Source organism: Crocuta crocuta, unplaced genomic scaffold (assembly GCF_008692635.1).
Source record: "Crocuta crocuta isolate KB4526 unplaced genomic scaffold, BGI_CrCroc_1.0 scaffold737, whole genome shotgun sequence".
In the NCBI taxonomy this organism is placed as follows: domain Eukaryota; kingdom Metazoa; phylum Chordata; class Mammalia; order Carnivora; family Hyaenidae; genus Crocuta; species Crocuta crocuta.
This window is the reverse complement of record NW_027527804.1, coordinates 1,354,928-1,367,669: the sequence shown is the minus strand read 5'-3', so window position 1 is coordinate 1,367,669 and position 12,742 is coordinate 1,354,928. Positions and strand designations below refer to the sequence as shown.

Below are 12,742 nucleotides of genomic sequence, written 5' to 3'. Positions count from 1 at the left end.
TTGAAGGTTGATGGGGAGGTAGGATTTGAATAGGAGAAAAAGGACATGAATCAGTGGTTTGTGGTTTGGATTGAGCCTGAAATTTTGGGAATCTCTTAGATAAAGCAGTCTTCCTAGCTCAGCAGTTAGGGAAAAACTGGAGACAAGATTGGATATTGGATTGTTTAAGATGGAGGACCTTGAACCACTACAAAATTTTGGGCTGGGTATTACATGATGAATATGATCTTTCTTTTTTCTTCTCAGATCATTGTACAGAATGCATTGAAAGGGGAGAAATCAGGAAAACCTGTTAGGTGGCTATTGCTGTAATGCAAGCACAACGTTGTGAGTACCGGAAAGGAAGAGATGACGGGGAGGTAGACAGTAGACATAAAAGAGAGACGTCATGAAAGGAAAACCAACAGACTTTTTGGCTGTCTTAAAACCATGAGCAAATTGGCATGGGCTTATGGTTTGTGGAAAAAGATGACTTGAAGCTTTAGATATGTTGAATTCAAAATAATGGTGAATCGGGGTGCCTGGGTGGCTTAGTCGGTTAAGCGTCCGACTTTCGCTTAGGTCATGATCTCGCGGTTCGTGGGTTCGAGCCCCGCGTCGGGCTNAATAATGGTGAATCGTCTAAGAAGAGATGAGCTAAGGAGGGTTGGAGATGTGAAACTGAAGCACAGATCAGAAATGAGGGCTTTTATCCTTAAAAGAAAAATACTAAGCACTTGCTGTGTGCTAAGCATTCAGGATGCAAACATGAGTAAGATACGGTTCCTGCCATCAAGAAGCTTATATCTAGGGGTGCCTGGCTGGTTGAACATATGACTCTTGATCTAAGGTCATGAGTTCAAGCCTCATATTGAGTGTAGAGATTACTGTAAATTTTTTTAAAATAAATGAATAGTCTAATGGAAGGTGAGACAAGTGAACACAGATTATGCTGATGACTATGAGAAAGATAGAAAGAACCAAGAGTACAAGCACGGAGATGTTACTGCAGCGACCCAGACAAGAGATTCTGGTGGCCTAGACTTGAGCAGTGAGAGTCGAGTAGAGACAAGACAGATTTAAGAAATATTTAAAACGTAAACTGCCCAAGACTTGGTAAATGGTTGAATGCTGAAAATCAGGGTGAGGGAGGAGTCAAGGAGGATGACTCCCAAGGCTAACTGGAATAACTAGGTGAATGGTAGTACCATCAACTGAAATAGAGAATAAATACCAGAAGAGGAGGAAGCCCATGTGGGAAGAAAATAATTCTGTTTTGGATTTGAGTCTAAAGTCCATGGGGACCATTCAGGTGGAGATTTCAGCAGCAAGCTTGATAGACAAGGATGAAGCTTAAGGGAGAACACTTGTGCTGAAGGTGTGGCGCCAGAAGCCATCAGTGTACAAATGGTAGTTAAGCATAAATGTGAATGAGAGACGAGCATGTGAGGAGAGAAAAACAGTGGATGAAAGACTGAGCCTTGGAGAATATCAACATTCAAGGGACAGAGAGAGACAGAAGAGATTATCAGACAATGGTAGGAAATGGAAGCCAGGTTGCAAAACAGAAATCAAGAAATGCAGATAGCAAGGAGACCACGACTCAGAGCACTGCAGAAAATGGGGGAGCAGCCAGAGTTAGAGAGTAGGAATTGCTCAAAAGAGCCAGTAAATCACAAGGAGAAAAAGCATTCAGAGAGTGAGGAGTCTGTCATAAAAGCCAGTTGAGGGAATGTTAGGCATAAAGTAATCAGGGGCATAGTACCCTTTTTCTAATCTTCCCTTGAGGCAGATAGGAAATGTTGGCTCTAACAAGAAAGGTAGATTGAAAGGGTTTGGGACCTATGACAAGAACTGCTGCCCACCGGGGTAGTGCAGGTGCTGGTAAGAGAGTAAAACTTGGGTAAGCATAAAGAAACTGTGCAGCACTAGATACCTGGGTAAAACAGCTGACAGTAATCAAGGAAGTACTACCCTCCCCCACCTTTTCTACCCTTCTCTTGAGGCACATGGGAATGTATTTTCTTACTTTAGCTGGCCGTTGTTACCTGAGTGCAGGCCTATTCGAATCCGGACTGGCACCTCTGGCATGTGTCGCATCTTGAAGGTACCCACAGAGCTCAGGATATCTAGGGACATGTTTGCAATCTCAGCTGCATGCCTACTGCCATTCCTCTTTGGGAGGCCTGAGGCCACCATATAAGCATCTCCAATGGTCTCTACCTGGGAATCAGAGGAAATAGAATTAACAAGGCAGATAACGTGTGTGTGTGTGTGTCCGTGTGTGTGTGTGTGTGTATGCATGTGTGTGTATGTGTGCACACATGCCCATGTGTCTATGTTTCACAGAGCTTAAGGAATATGATGGAGGCTTACTTCTTGTAAAGTGAGGAAGACAGAGCAAGACTGTCAGTGGTTCAAGGTCTGGCTGAACATTAGAATTATTTAAGGAGCCTTATGAAAAAAATACTGATTTATAGGTCCCACACCGATAGATCTTGAAATAGGTACAGCTACTTTGCATATTCCTGGATGACCCCGGAGAACTATCAGGCTCCAAGTAATTCCTGGGGAAAGGGGAAAGGGAGACTTCTCGGACTGCTCATGGACTTCCATGGAAGAGCTCCCTACCTAAAGGTGCATATGGCACTCTTCTAACAAAGCATTTCCCTAGATGATTTCAGGTAAATGAACTGGGGCAGCCTTAAGGCAAATAGAGAGAAAGGGAAAGGAAGGAGGTATAAGAGATTGTTCCTTCTGCTTTGCCTTGCTAATATGATGGAATTAGTTTTTCAGTTCCTTGGGTCTGAGAACTGGGTCTTTTTCCACCAGCCAGCTCCTCCTCTTCTGGTGCTACCTCTCTAAGGTGCATGTGGCAGTACATGCCCTCAACTGCTTTGTAAGGGGCAGGTAGGGCTGGACACTTGTAAAGAAAGGAAATATGTATTCCTCGTCTTCCCAACAGAAGTGTCCTCACTCTTCTGGGTGACTAGGAGGTTGAAGCTTTTCAAGTAAATCCAAAAGATAAGTAAGCTGAAAGGATTTCCGTGAAATGTGCCAGTCTGGCTCTACTGGGATATGTTTGGATCCAGTTAAAATCCATGTTCTTCTAGACAACTGCACTCACAGAGTGCAGTAGTTAAGACCATGAAATTCTGATGTCATACCCCCTTGGTTAGAATCCCAGATATGCCATTTACAGACTGCATGGCTTTGGCAAGCCACTTAACTTCTCTGTGCTTATTTGTAAAATAGAATAATGACACTACCTACCTTATAGAGTTTTCTAAGGACTAAATAACATGATATATGCCAAAGCACTTAAAACCTGTCTGGTAGATGATAAGGGCAAGCTAGCAGCAGCAGCAGCAGCATCAACCATCATCATCATCATCATCATCATCATCATCATCCTAATATGTCTTGACATAAACCATGGGATGGTGGCTATGACTCAGCTCCAGAGACAGTTTAGTAATCAGCAATAGGCCCCTCATCATGACTTTATATATAGCCAATAACAATAATGCTTTGAACCCATGAGGCTTTGTACCTCACCCTGCTTCCATCCAGGGCCTCCCTTACCTGGTGCAATTTGAGAAAAGGATCCCTACCCTCAAATATGCATGCCTGCCTGCGCAGAGGAAGGCAATGGGTACGATGCAAATGTTACATGGGAAGGAGAGACTCACTGACTGGCCATTATCAAAGAATAGTGGTTGACTCTTCCCCCAAATGAGTCAGTCACCCAGGAGTCTCCACAGATATGGATGAGGATATTAGAAGGTAGAGAGCAAGAGCACTGCCTTGTCTTGGTGTGAGACTGCTGTGGGGAATTGTGGGAGACATGAGCCAGCAGAAGGACACAAAAAGGACAGAGGACATATAGAAAGAGGTCTGGTTGAGAATGGGTGGTGGCAGAACAATTGAAGCTGAAAACAAAGCACCAACTTCGTAATTCTGCAGTAACCTTCTCACTTCCATTTCAGATTATCAAGAGCCAGGGAAAGTGATTCCAATTTTATAGGTAAAGAAAACGAAAACACAAACGGGTTTGGTGAGTCACTTCTAGTTCAATTTTTATTTCCTTTGCACAGTTGCTTTTAATAAAGAGGACTGAAAAATTAGATTTCACTTTTGGATTTTGTATAGCCCTGGTCTATCCTGGAAACAGCCTACTAACTCCCTACTGCAGCCATGAAGTACCAAAAGATCTTATGGCCTCATTCCTAGGACTTCCAACAATTGTCTGAACAGTATCAGCTGCATCGATTAAACCAGTGGCTGTGTTACTGCCCACGCTGAATTATCTTTGATTTTAGTTTCAACTGAATTAGCGTTTAGTGATTTGTTTTTCTCTTCAAGCTGCTTGAGCTGAACAAGTTAAGACAGGTAGTCTGATTCCATGGATTTTTCCTCCACTGTGGTTTCCATGTGTGCTTCTTGATTAGTTTGCAGCTCCTGCTGATTGACAGGTATGATGTCTATTTCTGAGCCCTATTTAGGTAGCTTGGCCTAGCCCTGAGGCTCTCTACCTGACCTGAAAGGGCCCTGTCTAATCTGAGATAAACACATTGCCCTGTGTATGATTTGAGAGTTGGAACATTTCAGACTACTGTGAAGGATCCAATGAATGGAGGTACTCATTCCACAGCTCTACCTTAGTTCCTGGGACAGAGAAGCTATCTGAAGTTTGGGATGCCTGGGGCATATTTCTCCATCAATAAGACAAGTATCCATGTTGCAGACAACATGGAAATGGCATTGCACAGCTGTAAGATTTTTAGTCATTTTCTCCCTCAATAAAGACAACACATAAAATCAAGGGTAAGGAAGCATAGCACACAAAATGAGTGAATGTAGTCATCTGTTCTCTGCTCATCTTCTGCAACCTTGATAGGAAGAGTGGAAATTGACAGCTGGAGGGACAGGGAGAAGGTGGGAGCAGGCAGTTGCAACCTCACAATTAATGACTTCCTTAGACTACTAGGTAGGCTCTTGGCTACCCGGTAGCAATCCCAAAGAGCCTCAGGTCTATTAGTTCTTTGACGTATGTAATGCCAGAATTCCCTCCTATATAAAAACAGTACCTAAGGGAGCAAACAACATGTATTAGATCTACACAAGCTTTACCAAGAGGAACTCTAGAGCAGTCACCAACTAGGGCAAAACATCAGTGCATCTTCCACTTCCCCTTCAGTACCTAGCATGATACTGCCTACAGTGTGGTTACTTAGCCACTGAAGCACAATAAACCTTTTTGCTCCAACCTCTTCTTAGTCTCAGTTTTAGAAAACAGCTCAGAGGAAATCTAACTAGCAATCTCTTGCTAGGTTCATACTGTTATTTTGTAAAGTGTGAAATTGTATGCATTCTATCTGACCTTCATTTCTAATAAGGTACCCATGGAAGTGGTATACTATTTAAATTTTACTTCCTAGACAACCATGTTCAGTAAAATTCTACCTTTTAATTTTGGAATGCATACTGATGAGCCTCATATAAAAATTTTCTCTCTAGAATATATAAGTCTCTGCTAAGTAACTTACCTTATAGACATCGTGACTGCCAATGATGGCATCAAAGAGTGTGTACAGGTCATTGAGAAGATCCACCACCTCAATGGGCTCACTCATGGCGGAGATAGTGGTGAAGCCCACAATGTCACTGAAGTACAAGGTAACCAAGTCAAAGCCCTCAGGTTCAACCGTGCAGCCCTTTTTGAGGGATTCAGCAACTGACCTAAAAAGCAGACACAGCTATTCCTCAAAGGACACAGGCCTTCCTGCATGCCACACACACACATCTGCTAGAACATAATTTCTCCAAAAATTACTGCCAAGTAAATGATGAGGAAGAAGATGTCATCTGGATGAAAACATTAATTCTTTAATTTATTCTATAAACATATATTGAGTGTTTATGATGTGCCAGGCACTGTGCCAGATGCTGGAATATAGCACTGAACAGACAGTCTTGGTGTGTCTTTTTGTGGAGTTTTCTCAGCCAGCTAAACTTCTTCATCAGCTGTCCTTTCACTCGGGGAATGTTCCTAGGTGGTTGCTTTGCATAAGACTAGTTCCCCTGATTATCTCCTAGAAGATCACCTTACAACATGATAAGGTGCCCTGGAAATTTTGGAACTGTATTAACAGATAAGGCTTTGATCTAAAGAAGGAAAACCCTAGAAAAACAACTCTGCCACTTTCCTTTAGGAACTCAAAGAACTGCCTCCTTTTAATTGGTCAACTTCCAGGCAAAGTCATGAAGTGACACATAGAAAAACTGAAGCACCAAAAACTTAAATGACCAGTATGATTCACAGGTAGTGGGGAAATTAGGAAGTGTGCTCTTCTCCCTTGGTTTCCAATTCATCTTTGATTTGAAGGTGTGACTCAAACCTACTGGGAGTAGAGAGCATACAGGACAGGGGGAGGGAGCAGTTAGTTGATGGGTAATTTTTTTTCTATTTTTAATAGAACACACTGTTACAAGGATTCACACTCCTCAGGTGTTCACACATACGGTGGTAGCATCTGTGTTAGAAGCTTTTCCGTTTTCTGTTTTTCAATTTCCAGCTCTTCAGTCCGTTCCCGGATCAAATCTTCCAAGTTGCTAGAATATTGCTCCAACATCCGAAGCATAGAATCAATGATATTTGTCTTCTTCCCTTTATTGAAAGTTTTTAACTGGAGGTAAAACAGAAAAAGGAGCCAGGGAATTCTTAACCCCCAAACTCAGAGATGATGGATAGGACCCCTTATCAAAAATCCCTTCCTCCAAAATGCTAGGGCATGAGAAGTAAACCTAGGTATAAGTAGGAAAAGTCATCACTCAACTTCATTGTTACCCTGGTCCATTCCCAAGACTTTTTTCCCATGAGTACTTCTTCCCTTACCCTTCTAGTTCTTTGAAGTCTGAGCAAATGTGTTCTGGGAAGGATTCTTTAGCTCCCAGGTGCTGTCACATGAATAGTAGCCACTTCAAAGGCAATAGGATCTGGTCTTGAGCCCAGGCCATTTGTGAGTGGGATAAGAGGAAAGAGGGCAGGAAGCACTGTTCTACTCTTCTAGATAATCAACCTATGAAATCATCCTTACTTCCAATGCCACTGTGTTACCAGTTCTTTGACAGTAGGAGGTTCCTTGACTTTTAAATATGACCCAAGAGCTACATGGTAAGATCTACCCCTATTTCTTAGCATGGGGTCCAGGAATAACGATGTCCCCTAGCACCTGCCCTTCATGTCAGTCAGGGTCATGTAGAAATTCAACTGGTCTTGTGCTATTCTGTGCACTGATCCTTTAGAGGTGGCTGCATGCCACAGATTTTTCATGTGCCCTCCTGAGACCCTGTTCGTCTACAGAGACAGGGAGCTTGGCATAGCACTGGAATCACAAGAGGGTAGCCCCTCCTTGCTGATGTGGTCAGCATGCATAAGGCTGTGTTTACAATAAAGACTGGTGGTAGTTTTGCGGAGCATACATCTAGAGGGAACCTAGCCCCATGAACCCTCTTATTCAGCTGGGTCACACTTAGCACTCAGTGCCCCAAAGCTGATACTAGGAGTTTCTTTCTGAGCTTGGTCCATGTCTACATGTCTACCAAGGTCCTACAGGTAATTTCAGTAGCCAGCTCAAATGCTTAAGGCTCCCCCTACTGCCTAACCCAGGGAGCCTCTGTCTTTTCCTCTTCCCATTTAAGTTTGATTAGCTGCAGGGAGTTGGCAGGCTCTCCTTGTCTTTCAGTACCGAAACATTTCAGTAAAGGCCCACCAATGTCTTGTTTGAAGGCCGTATGATGTGCTCTCCTTCTGTCTATCACCAGCTTCTCTGCTGCCTTCTGAAATAACATCTCTAGCATCAACACAAGTGCAAATGCTTTTTCTCCTGCCTCATGGTAAGTTTTCAGAAATGTGACCTTCATGGTCCTTTGCCTTTTCCATACTACTGAACACCTGTTTGAGTGTCCTCAAGAAACCCAGCCAAGCTAATGGAGGTATTGTTAGCTGGGGACATGGATGACTTCATATGCAGGGCCCCTCTGGCTTTCAATCCAACTGTTTCTTTTTTCCGCCTCAGATACCTGCCATTCATAAAGCATCTCAGTGCTGTACTCCAGCCAGGCTCAAAAGCCTCTCCACCAGAGCTGACACAGCACTCACAGAAAGCACCCTCAGTTTCGGTATCCTGTAGTTTCAACAAAGCCCTAAGCAGCATGTTCTTACATAGGAACTGCACTTTAGATCCCTTAGCAGGGCTCTTACTGTCCTTACCTCACTTCCCCCTTTTCACCCCCCAACTCTAAGGAAAGAATCAGCCTCTTTAGAAATTCAGTATCTTAAGGAGAGAAGTTACCATTTTCCGTGCACCCTATTGCCTCTAGGAGTTCCCTAGGAACCTAAAAAGTCTCCGGCTTTTGTACTCCCCATTTGCACTTTCTTCCATCATGAGCATCATTTCAAGCATCATTTATCTCTCCTGACCCTCCAAAACCACCTGGCATCACTTAAAAGGTACACTCAGCAGAGTTCTCCGGAATCTCCAAAGCAAACATGGCTCTATGAGGATCCACATCTCTTCCATGATACTTATCTTTTAACAGTCTCAATGCCATTGCCTTGCAAATGCCCAGTGGTTCAATTCTATTCTGAAAGGTTGGCTAGGTCAGAATGTGGATGGTCTGGAACAGAGGTTCATATACAGAAGAACATTAAAACCAACCATTGCTCTCTTGGAGGATGTACTGGGGATGCTCCAGTATCAAAAGCCTCCAAGTAGCCACCCCCATGCTTCTTCCCCAAGAGGAGTGATTTTCTTTCTTGCAAGAGATTCCTTTAACAATATGATGAGAACCCAAAGACTTAGTTTTGGGTAGGCTGGCTTTGGGGCCACTTCTGGGCAGTACTAACATTCAGAGAGTCCTTACCTGGTTAAATATTTCATCAAAAGTTGGTCGCTGTTCTGCAGCTTCAGCCCAGCACTGCTTCATTAGCTGGAGACATTCTGGAGGGGCATACTCAGGAGGAACCACTGGTCTGTACACAGGAGGAGGTTTCTTAAGTCTGTCTATGATTTCTGTGCATAAGCAAGAAGAGAAAGTTTTGTAAATCATAGAAAAGGCACCAGGATTTGGCAAAGATCATATAGTTTTAGCCAAGAAAGGGGTTATTCGGGAAAAATTACAGAAAGACCATTTCCTTTGCTTTCTCCTTAGGTGGCATGAATATAAATTATATCTGAGCAAAGGATGTATCATCCAGTTGAGGAGGGGGCAAGAAAATAATCAATTGGGCTATTAGTACCATTTAAGTACAGCTTTATCCTGCTTCTGTTAGGTTTTAAACGTGGCCTATCTGACACCAATTCTAACATTACACTTCCAATGACCTGGCTCCCTTCACCAACACCCAAGTCATCTAAACTTTCCAATCCTCACAGTAGACCCACTTAGCCCCCCTTGAAGGCCCATGCCTAGCCGAGATCCGTGCTGTGAGCCCTGCCTACCCCCTAGGGAAAGAGGATTAAGAAGTCCAGTCAATAGTTCAGGACCTCATCTGGATCCTCCTGACTGCTTGTCCTTAAACTCCATTTTCAGTGGAAAATTTACTATGTATCAGACTATGGGCTAGTCACACCGAATGCATTCTTTCATTAGATTCTCACTACAAACAGATGAAGTAGGAACCCTTATTTTTATTTGACAGAAGGAGAAAATGAGGGACAGAGAGAAAGTAAATTGCTCAAAGTCACAAGGCTAGTAAGTAACAGAATTTGAATTTGACCCCAGGAATCCTCACTTCCAAATGCCTCAGACTTCAAGTGGGAGTTCCAAAACTCCCTGTTCAAGACCCAAAAACCATTAGTGACCAGAGATCTAGATCAGCCAGACTGAGAAAACTCCCTAGAAGTAGGAGCAAATAGTTAGCCTCCAATGTCCTCAGCAACCCACACTGACCAGCCTAGCCTTCTGCAAAACATTCTTAAAACACAAGTCTGGTCACTTTTTTGCTTAAAACCCTTTCACACCTTCTTATAACACAGAGGGTAAACTCCAAGCCCTATCTCTTAAGCTCATTTCTTATCCCCAATCCCCTCCCAACACCCCCAACTCCAGTATTCTTATCATGAACCAAACCTTGCTTGCCTCACCAGTGTGCCCTTCCCATCCCTACACTGGCTGTAACACTCCAAAATAGTGATGCTTCATACCATGGTAAGTGCCCCCTTGTTTCCATGGAAGAATTTCAGCTGTTGCCTCTCACTTCTCAGTCCCCTGTGACATTACACTTCTGCTCCTTTAGCCTAGGTTGGCCTATACCAGGAATGGTTCCTCTATTGGGGCACCCTGCTCTCAGTGTAATAGATTGCATGTGAACCAATCCCTTGGGGGTGTGACTGTTCTCATCTACCCTCTGGTAAAAAGAGTCCTTGCCCTTTTACTAGAATACCATTGAATTGAATGGGTTACTTCTCTGCTTAGGCCCAGCATAATTAATTCATACCCTTGAGGACCTAATAGTTCAATTGAGGAGATAAACAATGACCAACAATATAAGCCTTCTAGCAGACAAACGCACAGGTATGCACAGAGGGGGACTTGGCCCACATGAAAGAGGTTAGACAAGGCTTTCCAGTGGAGGTGACAAAAATTGGATGACACAAAGTGGGGAGAAGGTGAGGGCATTCCAGAGACTGAACAGCACTCTTGGAGGCACAGAGATAAGAGAGACTAAGGTGATTTCAGTCATGGTTTCGCTGGAGTGCAGGGAGTGACAAAAGATAAGCTTAGCTAGGTAGCTAGGAGCCAGATTATGAAGAGCCTTGTATGTCATGTGAAGAATCTGGGCTTCATTTGACAAGTGATGGGAAACACTTAGGGAGTTTTGAGTAGATGAGTGATATGGGACTCTGAGTAGGGCAAAGGATAGCTAAGTATTTGGGGTTTCCTTGTTTTGTTTGCATTTTTTAATTTTTACTTTGAAATGAATTTAGACTTCCAATAAAGTTGTAAAACAATTATAGTAATTACCTATATACACTTCACTCAGTTTCCTCTAACCATAGTACAAAGGAAATTAATATTTGGTACAATACTATTACTACTGTTCTAGTACTTATTTGAATTTCATCAGTTTTATTCCTAATATCCTTTCTATATCCCACAATCCAATTCAAAATCCCATTTTAATTATTGTTCTCAGTCTCCTTCAGTCCATAATGGTTACTTACTCTGTCACTGTGCTTCATGACTTTGATACTTTTGATGAGTATTGGCTGGTAATTTTGCAGAATGTTTCTCACTTGTGGGTGGTCTGATTTTTTTCTCATGGTTAGATTCAGGTTATGAATTTTTTGCAAACATTCCACAAGGGTGATATTGTACCCTTCTTGGTGTATCATGTCAGGGGGTACATGATGCCTTGATCAAGGCATCAAGTGATCACTTTGGTTAAGGCGGTGTCTGCAGTTTCCTCTGCTAGTAAACATATTATTTCTCCACTAAGTATCTAGTGGGTTCATACTCTTAGAATATGCCAATATCCTGTTTCCCCTCAAATTTTTGTCCACTGAGTTTACATTCATTGATGGATTTTGTCTGGCAGCAAACATTTTCATGAAAGATGAGGATGAAAGCCTATGGTATGAAAATATGGAAAGAATGTCTAAAGTAGAGGAGCCTTCTAAAAAAAGAAAAGGGGGACCAACATAGGTTCTGTAGGTCCTTGGCTTGCATCACAGTTTGGAAAGGGCCAGCTTCTTGTGTTGGGAAATTTCTTCCAAATTCCTAAATCTGTTTGGCTCCAAGTCCCACCTGTGTATACCACAAGCTATTTGCAGACTAGCAGGCAGTTAGCACAGACACATAAGAGTGTTCACTCTTGTGGCAAATTACAACAGCCTGGGTTAGGCTGATGATCTGGGTCATGGTGGGCCCCCGGTGCCCTTTTCTCACCTCCCACTTACCTTTGGCAGGCAGATCCATCATGCAGAATGGGGTGCCCCGGACCATCACTTCTTGCATGATGATGGCAAAGCTATAGACATCTCCTGCAAAAGAACCTAACCTGCTGCCCTTCGGGGCTCTCAACAGTTCAGGGGCCGTCCATAGCAACTCTGAAAAGAAAGCATTGTGTACTGAATGCAGGAAGGATTAACTGACAGCATCTGCAATGCCCTCAAGGGTTCCAAGGGTGCTGTTTCATTGACTGCTTTATATTTTTATTAGACAGAATGGCATGCTAGTGCCCCGCCCGGGGTCCAAATCTATGAATCTAAGAAATTACGCACAGAGAAAGCATACTACTCTCCCCACTCCAGGACCATGCAGGCAGACACAGCAGAGGTTTGGGGAAGGGCAGAGAAGCTCAAAGTAGCAAAACTATCTGGCACTTGTTTTCTTGCTCTCTTGCGCCTGCAAGTAGCAATTGGCAGGCTTCCAGGGAAAGGCAAGTGCACAGCCACTCTGGTTGCCATGGATTTGCTCTTTGCTGAGATCTATATGTGCCTGGTAATTTGATTGTGCCGGAGCTCAAGGATTCACAAGTTGCTTTCTCCAGGTCTTCTCTAAGAGGATTAGAGGATCTCCAGGCCCCCTCCATTCCTCACAGAGCAAAAAGGTGCAACAATCCCTTCAAGTAAGTTCTACAAATATTTATTGAGGGTCTACTATGTACCAGGCACTATGCTAGGTACAGGGATGGTGCTAGAGATGAGTTAGATCTTGCTTCTGCCCTCCTAGAGTTCACAGACCAGTGGGCAAG

General features: G+C 43.3%; 1 protein-coding gene across 1 annotated transcript in view; it reads right to left on the bottom strand.

Annotated features, from left to right (window-relative positions):
• Positions 1-12,742, bottom strand: part of GUCY2F (guanylate cyclase 2F, retinal) — an 87,379-nt gene that overhangs the window by 10,213 nt on the left and 64,424 nt on the right. Inside the window, exons 10-14 of the mRNA XM_077773784.1 lie at positions 11,946-12,095; positions 8,908-9,056; positions 6,505-6,668; positions 5,529-5,721; positions 2,028-2,202 (exon numbers count right to left, since the gene is read on the bottom strand). Of these exons, the coding sequence (XP_077629910.1) occupies positions 2,028-2,202; positions 5,529-5,721; positions 6,505-6,668; positions 8,908-9,056; positions 11,946-12,095 (831 nt within the window). The remainder of the gene's footprint in view (positions 1-2,027; positions 2,203-5,528; positions 5,722-6,504; positions 6,669-8,907; positions 9,057-11,945; positions 12,096-12,742) is intronic.